The 23,784-nt window shown below is 46.0% G+C and overlaps 1 protein-coding gene across 1 annotated transcript; it reads right to left on the bottom strand.

Annotated features, from left to right (window-relative positions):
- Positions 1-230: 230 nt before the first annotated feature.
- zfyve26 (zinc finger, FYVE domain containing 26) lies at positions 231-23,607 on the bottom strand. The gene is given in 44 exon segments (XM_023396320.2): positions 231-2,516; positions 2,722-2,772; positions 2,914-3,096; positions 3,468-3,527; positions 3,729-3,903; positions 4,027-4,154; positions 4,248-4,328; positions 4,715-4,912; positions 5,238-5,453; positions 6,187-6,396; positions 6,802-6,949; positions 7,281-7,501; positions 8,052-8,188; positions 8,295-8,323; positions 8,589-8,725; positions 8,839-9,020; positions 9,556-9,654; positions 9,744-9,993; positions 10,165-10,341; positions 10,584-10,706; positions 10,819-10,923; positions 11,263-11,462; positions 11,830-12,686; positions 12,995-13,100; positions 13,280-13,513; positions 13,668-13,838; positions 13,995-14,114; positions 14,247-14,510; positions 15,070-15,313; positions 15,590-15,741; positions 16,123-16,287; positions 16,433-17,035; positions 17,582-17,791; positions 17,886-18,037; positions 18,673-18,761; positions 19,122-19,286; positions 19,499-19,623; positions 20,684-20,842; positions 20,845-21,022; positions 21,335-21,484; positions 21,735-21,821; positions 21,915-21,990; positions 22,073-22,355; positions 23,490-23,607. Coding segments are annotated over 43 exon segments (7,815 nt in total). The 5' UTR covers positions 22,258-22,355; positions 23,490-23,607; the 3' UTR covers positions 231-2,303.
- Positions 23,608-23,784: the final 177 nt, after the last annotated feature.

Here is a 23,784-nt window from a genome sequence, read left to right as displayed (position 1 = left end):
ATCCCGATCAATAAACAGTCCAGCACATAACCCCGTATATTTTTTTGGTTTAAATATTGTTTTTTTGTGCACATTAAACAAACAAGATCAAACTGTTTATTCAAGATGAATTTTGTTTCCTCTGGACGGTGCCAGTTCAGCTGTTCCCCCGTTTTCAGTCTTTATGCTAAGCTAAGTTAGCAGTAGCAAGTTTCCTTTAATTTCAAGAAACCAGGCAGCATTAAGTTTCATTTTCTTTTTTTTCTTTTTTATTATTACACTTTTTTATTATTATTTCATTTTCATTTTATTTGACAAGTGATGGCGAAATCAATTACATTTCACAATCATTAGTCCCTGCATCATTAGAGCAGTTACTTTATTACATATTCTTTAAATTTCTTCCCCCAATAGAAGTTTATTTCTTTAAACTCACTGATATAAAGTGCGGCAGTGATGAGACAACAGTCCGAGTTCAGGAGGATTAGAGCGCAAGAACGTCTCAAAAGTCTAAACCGACTCCATTCGACCTCTTGCTGATCAACGCTCGCCATCACAGGAGGATCGGTCTCGGTCTTCAGACGAGTGCAGCAGAGGGAAGCAAGGCAAAGGGACGACACAGTATCTCTAAAGAAAAGACAAACTTCTCGACCATGTGATCAGAGCAGCTCTGAAATACACATTCTTGTCAAGGCAGCTTCAGCAGCGAGGGGCGATTGTCGTGTGAGTGAATTAAAAGGCGTGAGTTATCCGGGTCGCAGGTTTGTGAGGAAAGCAGGCAGAAAAACAATAATGCACATCGACAGATCGCATGTGGCCACAGTTACAGTTAAATCCCTTTTTCTAAACACTATTTGACTCTTTATCTGTGTCAGTTAATCATTATGGATTTATATTCACTGTGGGTCACGTCTCACAAGAGAACAAAGCGAAAAGCATGATTTAAAATTAGTGATAGTGGTGATCATTACCCAAACACAAGATGACATATAATGAGACATAAAAACTAAAGACTAGACAGTTGATTTTCTGGATAATGAATTAAACCTGATCTAGAAGTCAGTCCCTTTCTGTATCCAACCTTAAACTTGTCTTAAATGCCCTTAAATACTTGAAATGGTTTGATATTAATTCCCCTTATCATAAAGGGACTGTATGCTGAAAGCCAGAAAATGTGCTATACATTGTAAAACAGGTAAACAGCTTCATCGGGATTACAAAAACAAGACGACATTTTCAGTTTTGAACTTGTTCTGTTCTTGGTCGTAGGTTTTTACGTCTGTTCTCCACACACTGACACAATGACGACATAAAATGAAAAAGGACCTACACGTTTATCAGACGCTTTCCAGTCGGTTCAAGATACTTTCCCTTCAGGTTGAGGTAGGAGACGAATCTTAGTCAAATACTGAGTTACTGTGTTGATATACTGAGTGAGAGTGACTGCGTCTGTTCACACTGCAGCTGTGCAGTAGTGTTATGTAAGAGTTGTCACTCCAGTGCAGTAACATTGTTCCCTCTCAAACACCGTACAGATGAGAGATAACAGCCAAATATTTCAGCAGTGGAAACAAAGCACGGCGGTGATTCGCTATATTCACAGACGGGAAGGCCGTAGTAAAGTAAAGAGAGAGAGAGAGAGAGAGAGAGAGAGAGAGAGAGAGAGAGAGAGAGAGAGAGGTCGTCAGGGTTTCTGGATGTTTCACTGTCCTCTCTGGTGCAAAGCTGTTGTTGTTCACCTCTGACCACACCTGGTATCAGTGACAGCTCAGTGTGTTGCACACATAACCAGACCTGACAGAGGACACCTGTTCACAACTGCAGCAAGGTGAGAATTTGAAATCAGGGGACGTTAGGTCACGTCTCAAAGCGACACAGAAAGGACTGTAAGTTTTATAATTAACTGACAGTTGAGTCCATTTCCGACCCGAGTTCTACTTCTTCAGCACATACTGAGTGATACTATGGGAGCAGCATGATTCAAAGCTACATACAAAGCCAAATCTGGTACTTCTGGGTCAGACGCTGAAGATGAAACGTCTGAATCCAGCCCATATAATACAAAATATTAAAGACAGTGGGGTTAGTCTTACTTTGGTTAATGGGGAACCGATTTTACACATCAAACTCTGACCTGTCTGCTCTCCCGGGACACAGTGAGCGGTCTTATTGATGTGAAAGCTCACGCATCACTCCCCGGCCACACCTCTACAGCTGTGTCACATCAGAAACCCTGGATCCTCTTATTTGCGCTTCATTTGCGGCTCATCTGTTTTTCATGTTGAAGCGCTCCGTGTAATCCCTTGTTTGTGCCGACTGCGCCTTTACCTGGCGTTGGTTCGGGCCTGGCGCTGCTGAGATGACTTGTTGTGATGTTCAGACAGCCACTGGCAGCAGATGTTTTTCATCACAGAGTCCTGCGCTCCCTCGGCGGCCTGGAGGACGTCCTGGACCAATGGGCCGGCCCGGCTCGGGTCCAGCTTCACCGCCAGCAGGTACGCCGGCCGCAGCTTACTGCACAGCAGGTAGGCTTTGATCTGCAGGTGATACCATTTTTATAAGCAGGTCGTTTTAGTCCAGTGGAACGAATACTGAGAATTTATAATGACAAGAACCAAAGGAAAACAGAGAGATATCGCTGGTGAGGGGGAAGGACAGGAGGAACAGGGTCAAGGTGAGTTCTACATGTGGAACAATGACGGTGAAGGAGGATAAAACATGATGCAGACAGTTTTACATCACCTTGTTCTCTGTGCTCTTGGTTTCCAGAATGAGACTTTCCAGCTCCTTCGCCTGAATCAGAAGAAGGACAACAGAGCTCTTTGTGATCACAGCAAACAACACGGAGCCAAGTCACGGTCACAACTCCCTCCATGTCTTATCCTTATCTATCTATCTTTGTTGCACTAGTGTCAGAAGGCCTCCGTCACTCACATCAGCTGGGGTTTTATCTGCGACGGAGACACAGCTGAGGATGAGGCCATCACAGTCGTTTTTGGTGGCGGTGCCCGATTCGCCGACGCATTTCAGCAGCTGCCGCACGGCTCCGTACTGCCTCTGTCGGACGAGCCTTTGGCCGGCCCGCGTGTAGACGGCCTGGGCCTCCAGCTGGAAGTCCTGAGGCGGGAAGAAGTGGAGGAAGAGCGGGAGGGAGGGAGGGAGGGAGGGAGGGTTTACCACGAGTGTATTTTTCTTTTTTTGTTTTCTTTTTTTCTAATGAATATGTAGACTGTGTTTTCCTCTGCTGCATCATGTGATTCTTTTACTCAATAAAACATACGCCTCAAAAACATGTTTGGAAAATATGTAAATGGGGAAAGAAGAACTGAGTAATTCTGAACTGGAACAGACGTCCTGACAGAACCCTGAGGATTGTGTTGCTGCACTTTTCAAGATTAAGGTCAAAGTTGTTTTTAATTTCTCCCAAAGGAGAAAAACTGTTTCCGATGAAAGAAATCCAGCTTTGCAAGAAGAACACATGATCTCACCTGTATGACTCTGTAAGCGATGCCAAACCCCTCCTCAATGTTTTTTCCTCCCAGCATGACCTGCAGTTAAAAACGTATCACACAGTCCCAACCAGGTATTTCATATTTTACATTATTTATAAATACAGTTCAACTGAAGAGATATTCCTTTGTTATCACATGTCCCATTATCAGAGCAACACTAAACCACAACAGGTAACAGCTCTCCTACCAACATTCATTGTCACGGATTGTACATGAAAGCACCGGGATAACCCTCACCTTACAGGCGACCTCAACCTTCATGGGACTCCCCCCAAACAGAGTAGGTGGTGAAGTGGCTCCGGAGGATCTGGAGGGAGGAGCGCTGGTCTGCGGAGACCTGGAGGAGGCGGCAGACTCGCAGCGGTGGAGGAAACGCGTCACCTCCAGCTGCAGCTCGATCGTGTTTATGTGCCTTATGAAAGTGAAAGTGAAAGTCTGTTTGACAGGTCGCGAACACGTACGAGGGAAAAGTGAAGGAGCACAGGAATGAGTTATTTCCATCCCATGAAACTGAAACAAAGATATGTGAAATAACCTGGACACGTCACTGGACGACATCGTCTTCCTCAATGAGTTGACCTGAGATTTTCTCCTCCCGGCGCCTCGACCTTGCTGCTCCTGCAGGTACGTCCTCAGGTGCTCTTTGGCTCTGACCAACCAGCGCTGCACAAAGTCAAGGTAAGGGTCAAGGTCAGCGGCAGGGTTCACTTTCTCAAACGATTTTATAACTGTGGAAGAAAAAACAAAGAGACACACCTGCTGTTCTCCCAGCTGTAGGTACGAACTGGCCCCGTGTGTGAAGAATCGGATGCAGGTCATGGCTGCACGTACGTGATCCTGCCAAGGTAAAGAACATTTTGCAAGTTACTGAAAAGGTAAACGCAAATATTATAAACTTGTTTATTTTTTCAGACTTGTTTGCAGTGGTTCCCAGCCTGAGGGTCAGGGCCCCTCCAAGTGGTCACAAGATGAATTTAATGTGTTGCGACATGATTAGCTGGGTAGCAGTTTTCTCTCATCTTTGTTTTTTTTTCTTGCAAAATACTGCAGCCTGATCTCTTTAGGACTATAATTTACAATTATATGTTACATGTCTTAACAACCAGGCCTCCAGGACGCCCCTGTATGGACATTAATAGGGAAATATTAACGTTTTCTAATGGTCAACTGGCCTTTAACCTTTGATTTCCCAATTAAAAGAGATGGAAAAAAATGACTCGAACCATCATGAACTGTTGGAGCTGGTAGAGAGTGTTAAAGTATCCGCGCCGCTGCAGGAACTGGCAGGAGGCGATGAGGTAGCGGCTGCATGTTTCCAGGCCAGGATCCAGTTTTTCCAGGATCCCCTGCAGCGTGCCAAGACGCCCCCGCTCCAGACTGGGCTGCAACACACCCTCCAGAAACACCTCCTCCGGGCAATCCTGAGCCATGAGACGGTAGAAAAGGAAACTAATTAAAAATTAAAAGACAAGTGACATCGACTACATCTTACATTGTTCTTCTTTCTTCTTCAGAGGAGGAGGTGCAGACATATTCCATCACATACTGCTTCATTTTTGGACCAATTCAAAATAAACCAGGGCGAATAAACTCACTTTGAATTCACCTTGTTAACGCTACAGAGTCTGAGGAACCTGACGTGCTGCCAGATTTGAGATCTTGGAAACAGAGGAGGGTGAAATCAAATCTGAAGTTGGCTCAGAGGGTCGTCTGACTCCAGGTTTTATATTCCCTACAATGTCTCACCTTGTTGAGCAGGTACGTCAGGGCCTCTGTCATGCAGTCGTGACGCACGTGGAAGCTGATGAGCGCCAGGTGAGTGCCATATGTGTTCAGGTAGTACAGACACTCCTGGTGGAGGCGGCCGCTCTGCGTTTGTCCCTCCGGTCGCTCGACGGGACCTGCGTCGCTCAGGGCGTCCTCCAGCTCCCGCAGGGACGCCAAGATGTCCTCACCATAAGACTGAGACACACACACACACACACAGGAACAAACAGAAAACAACAATCAAACAACAATCAAACAAAGGGTCATGACTTTTTAATACACATGGTCAAATAAAAACACAGTGTAAATATATGTAATTCAGTCTAATCCACTCAAAGCACAGTGTGATATGATCAGAACAGGTGTCACTGAGACCACACACACCAGTCTCTGAAGAATACGCACACACTTAGCAAAGCTCCGTCACTGGAAACTCCCACATTATAACGAACAAGCCTTCCTGAACGTGTCGAAGCCAAAACGAGATTCCTAAGGTGTCATGTACCGGGGGGGTGTGTGTGTGTGTGTGTGTGTGTGTGTGTGTGTGTGTGTGTGTGTGTTTGTGGCTCGTTATTTTCAAATGAATTGCACACACACGTTTCGCCTCTCTGTGAGCTACAAGTCGCCACGTCTTCCTGCAGGATAGCTCCACTAAAACTTACACAACAAATCACTGTGATCAAGTATTTGACAAGTGTAAAAAGATAAGAAGCTTGTGTTGGTTATATATTAGCGTTTGAGAATGATGGTGTGTCTGATGAAAGGAAGGTGAGAGCTGGGGGATGTGGAACGTGTTTAAAGTGCAGCACTCGTGCAGGATGAATAACAGTAATCACTCAGGGACAGCAGGTTACACAGGAACATATTTTGTGTCTGTTAATGGAGGCCCGAGACTTAATGCAGGTTACTGTCAACGGCGTCTTCCTACCGCGGTCAGAGTGGGTCGTACGGCGGTCTCCAGGTGCTGGACGATCTCCTGCAGCAGTAAGGGACCCAGGTTGAGCTGGTTGCGGTCCACAGGAGCCTTCAGACAGCGGGAAAACTTCTCCCTCGCCCCTGAAAGGTTCCCTCCCTTCAGAGAGGCCATCCCCCACGCCTGCCACACGCCACCAGGGTCCAGGCCGCTCTTGGTAGACACCTAGCATCACAAACAATCATGAGCAATGAGAACACGCCATGGAGTTACATTTTCTGGAAGTCATCATTTATCTCAGAGCGTGCAGTAGCTCCCAACATAACCAGGGTGAAAGGGGGCTTATATTGCATCAGGTTGAGTGTAAGATCAATCAGCTCGTCCTTCGAAGGGATTCCATCGAGGAGATTTATGAGGTCATCTTGACCTTGACCTTTGACCCTTGACCCCCAAAATCGAATCAGTTCATCCTTGAGTCCTAGTGAATGTTTGTGCCAAATTAGAAGAAGTTCCTGAGATATCGTGCCCACGAGAATGGGATGGTCAGACAACCACAAAAAAAACAACATGGCTCCTCCTGACCGCCGCCGGCGCGGAGGAATAAAAACACCATTGAACCTTGCGCCTCACCTCGACTGCGAGCTGGTAGTGCTCGGCCTCCAGCAGCTGATTGCGAAGACGCGTGACAGCAGAGGTCTCCAGGATGTCGTCCAGAGAAGGAATATATTTGTAGTTGGCCGTCACTAGAATCTTAAGCACGTCTACTTTACTGATGTAACTGCGGACAAAGGAGAAAGAAACGTGAGTCACAGAGACGGTCAGAGATCTGTCTACGTCTTTCACTGCTACATGGAATTAAATGAGGAAGTTAGTAATGACACACAGGATCATGTGGTTGACAACTCAACTGAGTGAGCCTGAGTCAACAGGTGAAAGAGGAGCAAAGAGCTCGAGCTTCTGAGAACAACCACGAAACCAAACCAGAGCTAAAGGCCAGTGACTCATTCACAAACCAGACCAGAAACACAACTCTCTCTCCTCCCTCACTCTCCCCTGTTGGTTTTGTTACAAACGTGTTTAAGTCACAGTCACCTGGGGTCACGTCTCACCTGTCGCACAGGGCGAGATCCTGGTTGCGGCCGACCTTGACGAACATCAGCTTGGCGCTGAAGAGCAGCCGCCGCATGATGTCGGTGAGGAGGCAGGCGTCCACCTCGGGGTTGGTCAGCTTGCAGGACAGAGAGCGGCAGTGGACGATGAGCTGGTGTCCGCAGGATGTCTGGTCACTGTGCAGAGACAAAATGGCCACGCAGAGGTACGCACTGGGAGCCTGGAGGGTTGCAGCAAAACAACATCTTTAATCACCATTGATCACTATTGATCACCATTGATCACCATTGATCTAACTGTGTTCACTGAGCTGATGCTGCTAGAAAACATCTGTTAAGGAAAATGACCTCAGCTCGTCTTGTCATAATTGTAGATAGATTGTAGAAACTGTTAAAGTCGTGGACGACAGCTACCCTCCATCAGCTCCCCGTCTGTTTCAGAACTGATTTTAAGATTTCCCTGATCACTTTTATTATTAAACCCATACGAGCCAGTTCGCAGCCTTAGATCCTCGGTCAGATCGTTCTGGTTGCTGCACAGTCGAGGCTTAAACCTAAAAGTGACCGAGCTTCTTAAAACTCATTTTTACAGACTTGCTTTTATGTGATGTCATCTTTTTTAATCGTCTGTTTATCGTCTCCACATTACCCTTTTATTGCCTTTACTGTGTTTGTGTACCTGTGTGTGTGTGTGAAAATGGCTGAACATGTAAAGGTAACCTGCACACAGCTCAGTTACATCCCATCCTGCACAGTGATAAATGTTCAGACCTGTTCGTAGTAGAACTCGCTGCGCTGCAGCTGGTTCTCTGCAGAGTTGGTGCTGAGCTGAATGTGTCGATGGACGACTTCAGGCAGGTGCAGCATCCCATCTAAAGCTTCCTCTGTCACCGCAGGGCTTCCAGCCACTGCACACAGAGAGAAGCACAGACGAGCGTCAACCTTTTTCTTCTCCAGTACACTATCAAGGAAACTGCAGGAAAGCAGCGACATAACATTTGTGATTTCATTTACCTTCAGCTGGTTCCAGCTCATCGTCAGAACTGCACATGGAAAAGAAAAGGCACAAATAAATTTCAAATCACAGAAATATGTCCCTTCTAAACCTTTTCTCTAGTGAAGACCAACTAATTCAAACTCCCAAACTTTATTCTGTCCTGTTGTTTGTCAGGTCAGACCGTTTGAATGTTCCCATCAAGAGCTCTGAGTGATTTCTATATCACACCGCTCCAAATACTGTTAAATTGTGTGCCGTTAAAAACGCTTCATAAGAGACTGATGTTTGTTTGACAAGCGACAGGATCTCACTCTGGGTGAAAGTAGCTGAAACACTGGTCACAGACTCTGACTTCCTCTCCTGGACTTCCCTCGACAGGCATCTTCCGCTCAGAACAGGCGTGACAAACCAAACGCCCACATCTCCGACAGTGATGCCGTCTGTTGAACTAAAGGAGGAAAACATTACTTCAAGACCCCGTAAAAAAAAAATGTTTCTATGTCGTAAAGTTTCTTCTTTTTAATTCGTTAAAACACCAGTGAGTCTCAAACCGTTTCTCACCATGGTGAACCTCTCTCGCCGGCAAACCATGCACACGTGCTGCTGGGTGTCAGGGACCCAGTCTTTACGGGCTGGGGGTTGGTCCGGAGGCTGGAACTTGGCGGGCGAGCGGCGTTTTCTCCCTGCTGAGCTCCGATCCCTCTCCGTGTTGTTGGAGGAGGGGGTGTGTGTCGGGGTGCTGCCTGTAAAGAAGAAGACAATTTCTCAGGGAAGTCTTGAGTAATGACTTAAAAGTGTTTGAGGTCACTGTGACCTTTTACCCCCCCCCCCAAATCTAATCAGAGTCCAAGTGAACATCTGCGTCAAATTTGAAGAGAATCCATTAAGGAGTTCTCAGGTAATTGCGTTCACACGGCCCAAAATCATGTTTTGTGACGTCGTTGTGACCTTGACCTTTGACCTTTTGACCCCCCAAAATCTAATCAGTTCATCCTTGAGTCCTAGTGAATGTTTTTGCCGAATTTGAAAAGACTCCCTCAAGACGTATCGTGTCCACGAGAACGAGACAGACAGAACCCGAAAATAATACGTCTCCGGCTCCGACTGTCGCCGCGGAGAGAATAAAAACAACGACTAAACGAACTTAAACTTAACAACTAAAGCGCCCTTAATCGGGAACATATCAACTCCAGCAGTGCTGTTTTGCGGCTGATTACATGCAAGAAAATTCCCTCATATTACAGGTTAATCACTGTGGAACATGTGAAAGCGCCTCACTTGCAGAGGGGGTCGGAGAGTCGATTCGACTGGACGACAGGGAGCAGCTGTCCTGAGCAGGACACTGAGTCAGCACGTCCTGGAGGCTGATTACAGAGTCTGGAAAATAAAGAGTCAAATATTTGAACACAAAAGTCAGTGACGTGAGCGTCTGTGTTAAAATGTGAGTTTGGAGTGTCGGCACTGACCAGATCTAGATCTCTCTCTGGGGGCGCAGGAGAAGTCGAGGGCCTTGCAGGAATAGTCTGCCAGGAGCTTATCGATGTCCTCGGTCCCGAAGCCCGCCTCCTGACCAACCAGGAGGCTCCGCAGGGTTCGCACCGCCACATCTGCCCAGTCCACCTTCAGGTTCATCAAAAGCTGCTCGAGCATCAGCAGAGGCTCCGACAGCAGTGGGAAGTAATCCTGCCTGGCTGCCGGGGGCAGAGTCAGCAACACCTGGAGGAGGAAACATTCACAACCCGAAGATCCCGAGTTCAGCTACATCAGCTGAAATTCCAATTACTTGAAATACAATCAATACAAACAGTGTACGTGCAAAATTAAGTTTCCTGTGGTTTGAGGTGGAGGTATATCAGTGCACATCCTCACACGTTCACATTCACAAACCTTAGAGCCCAGGTGAAGGGCATGGATGTGCCGTCGGCGCGCTGGAGACACCTGACGCTGGAAATGCAAGGTGAGGTAGTCGGCCAGGAAGTGACAGGCGGCCAGGCCGGGGCAGCGGTCCAGAGCGCGCTCACAGATGTCCAGGCCCGCCACGAAATCAGAGAGGCCCTCGAGCAACTGAAGAAATTAAGACACAAAACATTTCAAAGCAGCAATTAAGAGAAAGACAAACACGCTGTGTGTACCTGCACACAGATGTGTATGCATACTATATATATTATTATAGTATACTATATGTGGAAAGCTATATACGTTCACATGTACAAATGTATATTATTTTTCCTTTCTTGGCAGCTTCTCTGGCAAATCTACTGCTGCTTAAAGAAGTGACTGAAAACGTCAATTCAAGCGGTGGAGACCTGGAAAGCTTTGTCCGTCTGTCCCTTCTCCAGCAGATGAAGCAAATGCTCAGTCTTTAGCTGCAGCCTCAGCTGCTCAGATACAGGATACAGCTCCACCCACTGAGCACAAAGAGCAAACTCCTGCAAAAAAATTAAAAATATATCAATCACTTTATATAATATAACATAAACAAATAAGTATTTTAGAGCTGAATCGTGGCAATGCATGGTTATTAACGTCTGCTGCACCCACTTTCGCTTCCACCATCCTGGACAACATGGACTCTGAGTTCGTCTTGGACTGAGTCCTCAGCTCCTGCCAGGTATCCCACGGCAACGGAGGCTGCAAATTTAACATCTGTGACAAGGGAAGGAGAAACAGACACTTGGCAAGTCACAAAGGAGATCTGATCACTGAGGGATGTAATGTATTATCATGGCAACCAAAGACATGATTATATAAGACGTGGAAACCCCGCCACCCCCACCCCCGGCTAAAACAAGTTCATACTACACAGACAAGTACAGACGAGCTCGAGTGTGATAGCAGGGATTTGTTACTCAAGCTTAAAAATTCAACTTCCTGTGCTTTTGTCTGACAGGATATCCATGACCGCTTTGCTTTGCTACGACACACACACACACACACACACACACACACACACACACACACACACACACACAGTGGAGGAATTACCCAGCGATAGATGTCCAGTTCTTTCCTCTTGAGCTCCAGGTCTGTCCTCAGGGCGTCCTCTGTGTTCGGGTCGTTGAGGCAGAACTCCAGCAGCTCCATGCAGGCGGACAGAGGCCATCGCTCCAGAGCCTGCAGGGCAACGCGGGCCCGCAGGTCGGCGTCCTGTACGCGGAACAGCTGACCTGTACCTTCCCCTCCGTCTGAACGCAGACGATCAGATCAACAACAAACACTTACTACACTGGAAACAACTGAACTGAACAACTAAACTAATAATTTTATTTATTACTAGAGAATCTGTTTATTATTTATTTATATTGTTAAATTAATCATTTGTCTATAAAAATACAAATAGTGACTTTCCCAGCGTCTGACGCCTTCATTTTGTTTTGAATCAAAGAAACTAAAAACAAATAAAACTGAGAAAAGCAGCAAAAATTGTAACATTTGAGAAGCTGAAACCAACAAATGTTTTGTATTTTTTGTGTTTTGCTTACTTGCACATTCAGGCTGAGAGAGTTATCACACCATCATGTCGAGATTTACCTTCATATCAGATGCATTTACCTTGTAAAGCAGCACAGGCCAGCAGCCGGTCTCTCAGCGCCCCCTCCTGGCTGCAGCCGTGTCCGTACAGCTCCAGCAGGCTGAGAGCGCGGCCCAGGTCTCTGGAGGACAGCGCCTTCTGGAAGGCCTCAGCAGCCACGGCCTGGGCTGCGTCTTCCTGCGGTCCGGACAGCAGGAGAGTGACGAGAGGTTTCCCACACACGACCGCCCCGAGTCCAGCGGCGCCTTCCTCGCCCTCTGGTAACGGGGCGCCCAGCACCGGCTCGGCCATGGTGTGGAGGTACGCCCAGAGAATGGGGAAATCTTTCAGGAGGGTGTCAGCTTCACGGGAAATCTGCTCACCGTCCAGGACGACCTCTTTACGTCCGCTGCGGAAATACCCCGACCACCCGGAGGCTTGTGTCCGGGCGGTTTCTCCCTTACATGCGCTCAGACACGCAAGTGAGGCCAGTAAGGGCGAGCGAGACTTCAGGAAAGACAGGGCCGACGGTGTGAGGAGGAAAGAGTTTGAGGAGGAGGAGGAGGAGGAGGAGGAGGAGGAGGATGAATTAGAGGGAGGCGAGGTGGAGAGGTTGGTGGGTGTCGCAGACTGGTCTTCCACTGACGCCTCAGACTCTGAGCTGGTGTCGGACTGAGTCTCTGCGATTCCCAGAGTTGGCATGTGTTCATGAGCGTGCTGCTGGAGCAGGACGGACAAACTGGCGACGCCGAACACGCCGTCATCTTTCTTGGTCTGATCGGAGTCTCGCTCGGCGCCGGGACAGGAGAGCCACAGAGGCAACGTCTCACAGCATCGCTGGACGATCACCTGCTGGACACTCAGCCGCAGACCCTCCTGCTTCAGCAAGGACAGCACTCTGCAGGTGAAACGGGACGTGAAATTAAATGAAATATTAAAGCTGAAAGTTACAATCTTGGCACCTTCTGAAGTGTCTCTAACGAATCACACATTTAAATAAATATATTACAGAGCTGGATTTCAGTTATATTCCTGTAATCTGTTACTGAACCGTGGACAACCGTTTCTACAGCGCACATCCTCGCTGCAGTCCGGGTTACAAGGTGAGGACTACAGGTGTGTGTGTGTTTGTGTGTGTGTGTGTGTGTGTGTGTGTGTGTGTGTGTGTGTGTGCGTGCGTGCCTGGGGTTAAACCAGTGTGCGTACCTGTCAGGAGACACCTGTCTGTCAAACAGCAGGTGGGAGAGGAGCTGAAACGGGGCTTGAAGCAGCACCAGCAGTGGATTCCCAAGCTTCACTTCGCAGCTCTGGTCTACGAGAGAAACCGGAACAAAGGAGGTAAAAGAAGGAAAAGAGTCACTGACGAACACCTGGTTCTGAAAGCAGCAATAATTAATAAAACGGTACCATTCACTTAAACTGCTTTAACTCTTAAAGAGTTGCCAAATGCAGGAGAATCTGAAAACTACAACCTCTCAAACATCATCTCACCTTCTGAACCAAGGCTGCGCACCAGCACGGACGCCAGCGTGTTGACGTAGTCGAGGAAACTCCGCACATAATCCGGTCTGGCGAGGTCTCCGTCCGGCTCGAAGGGGCAGAGCTGGTCCAGAGAACGAAGCAGCTGTTTCATGCTGGAGCGCACGGGGTGAGCGTCCAGCTCCGACTGCTTCAGATTGGCCTGGTCGACCAAGAGAGCCAGGAGAGCGCTGCCCGCACCGCCCTCTGTCACGACGGGCAACAGCAGACATGAAAACATTAACGCACAGAACGATTCAAACACTACAGGTGGCACAACTGCACAAGACGAGCCGAACAATCCTTAGAATTAGCTTCATTTTAAGGAGCAAAACCAAAGAAAACGTTAGCTTGCGCCAACCTGTGCTGTCTGCAGCGCTGCTCAGAGTGTGCAGGGTGGTCTCCAGGCGCTGAGCCAGACTGAGCCGGGCGGCGATGGACTCCTCGCTCAGTGTCGGGTGGCAGCACAGGAGCACTTCTTGAATGCAGCAACCGAATGGACTGGCAGAGACCTGGTCCTCCCCGACAGCGTCTGCGAACAAGATCAGTAACAAAGAAAACTATTCACTGTTCATTTGTCGTGGTAAATTTCTGGTCAGGAGCAGGTATTTATTTGATATCATCATTTGATCAGCACAACAGACTTAGACAAAACTAACTTTCCTAACATTTAAACATTTGCACTCACCTGTTTTGACCGAGCCCTTGTTTGTAGCAGAGTGGTTGAGGATCTTGTTGATCTGTTGTAACACCATAGGAAATCCACAGATGCCGTCAGAATGAGGAACCTTGGGGTCCACTCGCACTCCTGGGGAGAGTAAGAGAGTAAGACTCCCTCTGCAAAGCCTCTAATGAACACATGACATTGCAGCCGACCTCCATGATAGAATGAATCTTTGCTGTAGCATCAGCATCACTGATAAAAACTCAGGCTTCGTACCTCGAGCCTCCAGGCTGCTGCTGAGCCGGCGCTCCGCTGTGTCCAGCAGCTGTCGGGACGTCTTCCAGAGCTGACAGTGGCAGCAGGCCAGGTCAAAGGCAGCCATAGCCGCTGCGCTGAGCTCCTCCAGCAAAGTGTAGACGAGGCCAGAGGGGTCTGAGGAGCAGCAGCTCAGCCAGTAGCCTTCCTCCAGCGAGGGCATGGGGTGGGCGGGGGTGCTGAGGAGACGGTCCGCGATGTCTGAGATGGAGTAGAAAGCCACACCTGCAGGGAAACACGCGCCAGGTCAGATCAGCTGAACCTGGTAGATTTCTTTTGGCAATAAAAACGCTTCAAATTAAAAAAAAATAACAATAAAAAATGTAGTAAATAATTGTACATATATGCAAAATATGTCCAATAAATGTGACACTAAAACAAGCTTAAACTGTTCACATCACGTTACAGGCAATAAATCAATGATCACAGCTGTAAAGGAGAAAGAACAAGAGCGTTTTCTACTGTAGATCGATCATTTTGAGCAACAAACACAGTTGAGGTGGAGAAATCACTTTCTCCTCCTGCAGCTCCTCTGAAGGAAATTTAAGAAAGGAGCTTCACCTTTATGTCTATTCCATAACTGCCTGCTACAGCTTTACGTTTCTTCTCTGGGCATCGTTTAAAGAAAAGCTGCTATAAATAATATGAAAACTAGACGTGCAGACCTGCAGGAGGACGGGGTTTAAACAGACGCTTTAATACACATTTGATTTCTGACATTAAGGGCGACACAGTGACCCGACAGTGACGAGGGGGAGATGAAAAGTAAAGCAGAATGTCGAACCTGCAGCGGCAGCGCTCCCGATGGCCTGCAGCGTCGACCGCCCGCTGCTGCCCAGCCGAACCCTCCCGGTGCCCGTCGCGGCCGTCGACCCCAAGCCCTCTGAGGAGGACGACGATGAAGACATGGACTGGCTCTCCATCTTCTGCTCCACCTGCCCCAGCTCCACCAGCACTTCTTTGTAGCGCTCCATGAACACCAACTCGCCGCAACAGGCGGACGCCCCCAGATCGAACACCAGAGACACCTGCAGAGCAGCCGACCAACACACAGATACTCATTTTTTACGTGGCCATAATTAAAAAGCACAGAAACAATACTGATGTTTAACTTGAAGACGGTGAAGCAGAACATTTCTAAATTATAATGTGCTTCATTCGAGGTTGAATAAAGTCTTACAACAATCACAATTAGTAGAAGTTGCAGTAGCAGTAACGAGGCCGGTGGTAAGAGGAAGCGTGGTGTTGTTAGTGGCAGTAACACTGTATTTGCAGTAACAACAGAAGCGTGTTGCTGAACAGACCTGACGCGCCTCCATGAAGTTCCCTCTGCGGATGCAGGACATTAGCAGAGACTCCGGGGGGGACAACATGGCGGGGGCCAGCCAGCTGTGAGGACCTCCGCATGGACAAACCTCCAGTTCCACACAACCTGCAGCTGCCGCTCCTCCACCGTCTGACAAAGGACAGATTATCTGTCGTAAACAAGCATCTTCAGGAGAGTTACTTTGAAAGACAAAAGTTCAGACTGGAGTCGTTACAATGAAGCACAGACTTCATCTAAAACCTGAATTCACTGCAACTGAAAAACTTCATCACTCATTCTTCACATTTTTAATGTAAATATTTGATCTTATTCTTAAAGTTTTCTGTTTATATCTAAGATATCCGACCTCCAGTACTCGCTTGTTTCATCTTCGTTTATATTTCTTTTCTTCTTACTGTGTTTATTGAATAAAACTGATTCTGATTTCTCAGGGAAGATAAAAGCAAAAACAAACACACAGCTCAGAGTTTCTTACACCTGTGATCTTTACATCTTTGACTTCGTCACTACCTGATGCGCTCGTGCTGACTTCTCCATTGAGTTTCTCTGTGGAGGTTTGTCTCTCTGTAGCGTGTCTCCCTGGTCTCCTCCTCCTCCTCAGACTCGAGCTCTTGCTGCGTCCCGAAGAAGAGGCAGCGCGGCCGACCGCCGACACCTGGAGCGGGCTCTCTGAGCCTGCAAGTCAGTTCACCATCAAGACTCAAAGAGTTCATACCCAACATCTATCTGATCTCCACCCGCCGACAGACACGAGACACATCGTTAGGTAGGACATGAAGACAAGCCACCAGATTAATGTGTTTTAGTTAAAGCATCTCACCACTGCCGGTGCCCTGGTTGCTGGTGATGATCTGCAGCCTCCACTGAGCCTCCGCCGTGCGTTTGGACAACCGTTGGAGACGAGCCCCGAATGTCTCGGCCGTCACCGAGCAGCCGAGACTCTCCGCCGCCTCGGCCTCTCGAGGCAGCGCTCTTCCCGCCTCCTGCCCCTCCTGCTGACCCACCACGCACATGCCCTCCAACCCTTCCTTCAGCAGCTTCAGCACACCCTCCATGGCCGTCACATCCACCACGAAACCCCTGCAGCCCTGGATGAAGTGTCCCAGGTCCAGGTGGCTGCGGGGGGATCCCGTTAGCGAACGTGCACGACGCTTCGGGCTCTCTCTCCTGCTGCGATCGCTCTCGTCTGTCCTCGCTCTTAATTCTACATTAGCGTTTCTTGCACCTGACGAACGGTCTCGATCGACATCCTCCGCGTTCAGGTTCGTGTTTGCCTCTTTTTGAATCTGCTGCGCAAAATCAGCGGTGGACAGGAAGAGGAGGGAGAAGATGTTCTCCAGCAGCTCCAGGCGGAACATGGCCGGCACAGCCTCCAGGTAGAGCTGACACTCCGAGAGGTAGTGCTGGAACTGCACCTGGCAACCTGGAAAACACAACAGAGAAGAATATAACTCCAACTAAACACAGACCACTTTAAACAATCAAAAGATTCTCGAACCAAGAAGCTGAAAAAGGGGAAAAGTCGTTATTAAAACGATAAAAGAAAAGCTCTTCTGTGTCTCTTTAGTCTTAGAAATTAAAGAAGGTACTGATCATCTATTTTTCCTTTGTGTTTCCTTGTCTTCATAGTTTCTTGTCAGTTCATTTGCAAATTTAATTTAGTTTTTTTTTTATCTCCAAATGATGTTTTTATTCTCATCCACAGCGAATTATCTGTATTTTTCTTGCTTGTTTCTAAACTCAATGATACAGTTTATTTTAATTCTGTTTTTTTTATTGAACTAATTTGATTCAAATGAGCTAAAACAAATTACTCATAAATTAAAGCCGTCAAGCCCAGACATCAGTGTATTCTCTTTCTGAAAGCAAGATTACAATCAATTAGACGACAGGAAACTTTTCTATCGTCTAAAATAAAACTAAAACACACACACACACACACACACACACACACACACAGCTCTAATACCTTCTGAGGAAGTTGAGGCTTGATTTTGATCACTTTCTGCGGCCGTGGTTTGCTGCTGCTGCTGCACGGACTCGCACTCGGCGCAGTTGGAGTATTTATGTACATTAACACAGAGAGCGTAGATGGCATACTTCATGGCACAGAACCCCTGGAACAAAACGATGTTCTTCTGCACACCAGAGCTGAGAGAACCGACGCCCTCTGAGTCCTCTGCAAGAAAAACAATAAGAACCACGTGACTATAAAACATCAAGTACATCATTAACTTCAGACTCCGGAGGACAAACACGCGGATGACGTGAACCTGTTCCCGGTGAATTCGGCAGTCGCTGCAGCAGCTGGAGAATCCTGCGCTCCTCGAACTGAGGCAGAGGAGTCAGAGAGTGCAGGACGTAGAGCGCTGAGTGGCTGTCCAGAGTGTGGAGCTGAGTCAGCAGCGCCTCCAAGGAAATACCTCTGCACAGAAAGACACACGATACAAAAGGAGTAGATATATATAAAAAATAAAAATGAAATAGGACTCCCCCTATAAAGGATTTATGGATTGTTTATAATTAGTTCATTATAAGTAGCTTGTTAACATTTATAAGCTGGGACCTGTTGCTTGCCAAATAGTGATCCCACATGTATCTGTACCATTCAGCCTCACATCTCATTAGACTCTTTGTTTTCTCCATCAGCGTTTGAACCTGCTGCTGCTTCATCATCACGTTTGTTCAGTTACGAGCAATTAACCACCATCATTTGTTAATGAGCTACTTGTATTTATAACTGGTGAAAGTTATTAATACTATTGTTTTACACTTTACAGTAAGATTCTTTTCACCAGGTTTAAATGGTAGTAACTCATTTGTAATATTAATGAGTAGGAAGCATTAATTTGATTTTGCCAAATAGTGAACCTTCATCAATGTGTTATAACTTGTTTATAATTGTTTATGTATGATTTATAAAGTGTTAACAAGCTAATTATTTATAAATCCATTATAAAGGTTGTCTTATTGTAAAGTGGTACCTAAAAATATTAAGAGATGAGATGAAATTAAATCACAGTCAAACGTGAGAAGAGAAAAACAAAATCTGATTCTTACGGATTGTTGTTTTTACACCATTCAAGTATTCCCAGCTGAGAGGACAGGAGGTTGGCGAACTCCTGCAGAACAGAGTCACTGGCTGATGCCTGAAAACATAAAGAACAGCATCAGTTAATCAGATCACACTATTTCATCCTGCATATTTAATTTTAATTATTTGGGACTGAATTAAACTGTGGAGAGTTTTCTTTTCTCGGTTATTAAGAAATGAAGTTGTGAAGCAGAGCTGTTGTATGTGTTGAATGTATCAGGTTATATGGACGTGTATTAATGTATCTGATGTCACTGAAGTTTTGTTTATTAATTTAAGGAGACGCCGGGAAGAGTAGCTATCGTTATGACACAGCGGCTAATGAGGATCTAAGTGAGTAAATGTTGAAAATCTGAATCAGTGTTTCCACTAAATTCCAGTTATACGGTACGTGTGGACTGATCTGAGCTCAGACCTGCTCTCGGTGAAGGACGCTGAGCAGCGTTTGAGCCGAGCTCAGACTGCGACACTGAGTCCATCCCAGCAGCAGCAGCAGACGAGACAGAGGCTGGAACTCCCGCCGCAGCAAGTCCTTCAGCTGAGAGAAGTCCTCGTGTTTCATCAGGTCCAGCGCAGTAACCTACAGGAAAGGAAACGATCTCATTACATTATTGAATTTTCGTCACATGCCGCTGCTAAACATTCGGATCTTGTACGAGTTACAAAGACTGCAGGATTACAGAGCTGCTGACAGAGGACTGCGCTTCTCCTTAAAACTTTAAAATCACTCACTCCACATTCCTGAACCACACATTTAAGTCAGTCGTGTTTTCTCCGTCCCGGTGCACTTACCAAGACCTGCTCCAGGAAGTGCTTCCCACTACTAAGGCACTCAAAATAAATGGTCTTCCAGACGGATGGACGATCCTTGTGGCAGCATAAACTGAGAGCCAGCTTCTCCGCTTCAGGGAGGTCCACTGAGAGGGCGATTAAACAAAAATGGTGGTGGGAACACGGCAAACAGAAATGTCCCTAATCGACTATACTGTCATTTATAAAACAATAAGAGGACTGCAAGGGAATGCAAGAGGTTGTAATAATATAAAACAAATACCATTGTGTCTTAGAGACTGTGTGAGACGTTCAGGGACAAACCTCCTCTTTTATTTACCTTTGCTCTATCTGTGTCATTAGTGAAATACATCAGGGTCGAGCAAGAATTAGTGACAATTACATGTATAACACAGATCACCCATGAGTCACCACTGCTGTTAGGCAACATCTAAACATGATGTAAGGAAGTGACTGTAAGAAGAAAGAAAGAGAGAGAGAGTCTGTGCAGACACGAAACAAAACAAGCTATCACATGCACATTTGTGCGGCGGCTTCACAGCCACAGAAGCAGAAGTGTGAATAAAAGAGGAAAGGGGTGATGCCAGCGATTTCCCCTCCAACACCGAGAGCAAAGAAGCTGAAAATGTCATTTACTAAACATCTTCATCTCCATCAGCATCGTCACAATAAAACAAAAGTCAGACTGACCACAAACAGCTGAGAAGAGGAACTGCTGCTTAACAGAACTGATTAACAGCTGATGTTTCTAAAAGCAAACTCAAGACCGAGCTTTTCAGTCGGGCTTTTTATTTATTTATCTATATATTTTTAGCAGTTTTTACCGGTTTGTCCTTTTATTTTGATATGATTATTTTCTGGATTATTTTCCTTTTAATAACGTTCTTTTATTTCAGGTTTTTTATTCTATTTCTACTTTTATTTCTGGTTTTACTCACTTAAATACGTCTCCTCTGTTCTAATATTTCATTATTCTATCTTTATCATTCTATCGTTATCTTTGTTTTCCAGTTTTATTGTCTTATTTTTATTGTTTTTATTTATTACTTGGTCATATTTATTGAGATTTTCTAAGTGACATCTGTAGTTTCCTTCAAACATGTGGCGCATGTCAGTCATCCTACTAGAACTGAATCATCGTCAAACAATGTTTAGGCAGAAAGAAGCTGCAGCCGCTCAGACTACCTTGCGTGTGAGGCGCGCTCCTCAGCAGACGATCCCTCTGCAGCCTCAGAGCGGTGGAGCAGTACACGGAGACGAGAGCGCCACACTGAGGGCGGAGCAGCGAGCTCAGGATCCGCCCCTCTTTCAGGGGTCCGTCTCTGGCCGCCCACAGCGCTTCCACAGCGCCTCAAACTGCCCGCCGCCTCTACGAGAGCTCCACGGCATCACTGCCAACACCGCATATATCTCCTCCACCCACTCCTCCACCTTCTCTGGCTTCCTCTCTGGCTTCTCCAGTTTCCTCATCAGGTATTGGATGAACGTGTGCTGCAGAGTGTGTTCCTCTGTGGAAGACTGGTCCTGCAGGAGAGACAAGGAACATCATATATATCAATATCTAATCTAAATCAATCACTTCAGTAATTTTTCAGACTAATTTTCCATTCTCTAAACTTTCACATCTTTACTCGCACAACACCGTCTTCTACTCCAGCGGAAATCTAGTGAAGCCTCATCCATCTCTCAATGTCTTCAGGATGTTTATTTTAGTTGGAAAAGATCAGGAACGAGCTGAATATTAACTGGATATTAGACACAACCACACTCATATTTCTGTATTGCACTTAATGATGTATAATATTTGTAGTTATGACGCTCAGTGTTTGACTCTACCTGTAAGAAATGTGTTAAACACTGGGCCAGTCTGGGCTTCTTCTTCTCCAGTAATGTTCGGAGGCAAGACTCAACAGCGGCGTCTGTTGCCCTGGAGCCTCCTGCTGCCTTCTGGTCGGGCTGGGTGTCCATGAAGGCCTCGTGCAACTCCTGCCGAAAGGTCATTTATCTTAGTCCTGTGTTCTGTCTACTAACAAGGGATTCTCAACATGAAATAAATCAGAACCGATCACGATAATCACTCTGGATCTGTGCGAATGTTTTTGTTCGTACGGGTCAAAAGACGATTATAAACCTCTAGTATCTGCAGAGTAAAAGATTTATTTAGTTTTTACTGCTTCAATATGATCTGCAGGTTTGATCGACTCTGACAAGAGTAAAAAACAGAAATAAGAGTAACCTTGAGAACAGTCTCCGTGATGCCCTCCGACCCCAGTTCCTCCAGGAGCAGAAGGAACTCCAACTCTCTTCTGATGTTGGGAGAAACCTGAGGTGAAGAGCAAAAAACGTGTTATTACAGTTACACCGTCAAATAAGGAAAACAAAGTGAGCTGAAAACTTGACTCTTCATATTCCCGACCTGCTCTTCTGTCCATTTCTCCAAAACCTGAAGCCAAAACCAAGCCAGTTTGTGTGGACTGCCCACAGACTCCCATCTGTGATATAAACACACGGTCATTAAAGGCACATCCCAAACCAAAATAAACAAACGTTTGAATCTACAGTTGTGCGACTCACTTCAAACTGTAAGGATGGCGGATGATAGCTTTGACTATGTCTCGGAGGTTTTGGGAGAGTGTGGAGTTCACCAGCTGCGGCACACAGGCGCTGGCCAGCTCCCACTCTCCGTCACGCAGGCACCTCTTGAAATATTCAAACAGGTCCTGAAGTGAGGTCTCCGCCTCGCAGCCGAACGGATACATGGCCTCGTTCAACGGTGACGCTCCTCTGCTCAGCGCTCACAGCTGGAGAGGCGCCTGCACTAACACGTAGCCAAGCTGCACCAACGAGCTGCTGCCACCTGAAACAGAAACACAAAAAGAGTTTATGTAGTTTAAGACTTGGTGGTACGGTTGACTGTCATTTGTACACATTTTTGAGATATACTGTATTTCTTTCTGTAAATAACAATTTGGGATAAAAGACTAAAAAAACAAACTTTCTTTAGACTGAAAAGGTGGAAGATGAAGCGTTTTTACAAAAAACAAAAGATTAAAAATCAGATAAAATTCAAATACTATCCCTACCATACTAATTCCTTTAGACAATGCCAATTATACATTTACACATTTTTAAGCAGTTTTTAAATTTACATTGACCCTGACTCTTTGTTTCTCAAATCACCTTGACCTTCTCTCATTTTTGAAAACTTTTGGACACTACATTAGTTTTTGAGCTTATATGTGAATTGTGCTGTTTTAAAATCTGAATATTTACAACCTTTAATCTAATAACCTGTGGGTTACTTACTTATGTATAACTTTTATTTTAAATTCTTGTTACCCTCTTTTTAAGAACAAAAATGTATTTATTTTTCTAAGCAATTCCCAAGCAATGAGTCAGGTAACACGTATGACAGTAAACAGTAAGCCTCCAATACAGAGTGAAGTATTTATTTATTTACTTATTTATAATATTGCAATAAACTATCTTCTTGCACTGATGTTAATTACAAGGTTTTCAGCATAATTTATTAGTCCCCCAATAAAAATAATTTCAGACGCTTCTTTTAATTTGAACATTATTTAAAACAACTTTGCTTTGTAAATTAGCAACACGATTATCAAAGATGGAGAATTTGTGTATTATATGTGTTATGTCACACAGTGTATTTCTGCTACCTGTGCCTTTAATTGTCTGTGCAAACAAACCAGGATCGTGGAGACAAAAACACTGAACACAACAACTGTGAAGCCCGACGAACTGCCTTTCAAACGGGCTTTAAAAACGTTTCTCTCCAGACGTTTTTTAAAACGTTTGCCTCCTCCTGTTTTGACAGATACAGTACTGTAAAGTTAGCATTAGCATTAGCAACAAGAGTGCTGACTTGCTGCAGCTGAAACATTAGAAACATTTAGTTTATTGGCTAATATACGTGACAGTCGCGCGCATAAAGCGGTTAGAAGTTACCGAGTATTGAATAAAAGTGACTTACTCATGTCTCAGCGCTGTCACTGGGGATTATTTACACTGCTAGCTGCTGCTCTCTGTTGACCTGTTATGCTAGGCGGCTAGGGGCATGTTAACCAGGGTCATGTGACAAAATCAGCTGATTCTCCAACGCTGGTTGGTCAAAGGTCGGCACGAGGTGGGCGTTCCAAGATGCCTTCAAGCGCTGTCGGAAATACGATTGACACGTAGAAAGACACATTACTTAAATAAGGTAGTCAACACAAGTGAATGTATTTATAGAGCTTAGGCGGAGCGGGGGGGGGGGGGGGGGGGGGGAT

Source organism: Seriola lalandi, unplaced genomic scaffold, assembly GCF_002814215.2.
Source record: "Seriola lalandi dorsalis isolate HSWRI2012SDOR001 ecotype SW California unplaced genomic scaffold, Sedor1 jcf7180002054976, whole genome shotgun sequence".
NCBI classification, from domain to species: domain Eukaryota; kingdom Metazoa; phylum Chordata; class Actinopteri; order Carangiformes; family Carangidae; genus Seriola; species Seriola lalandi.
The sequence above is the reverse complement of the archived record's forward strand: the minus strand, read 5'-3'. Positions and strand labels throughout refer to the sequence as shown.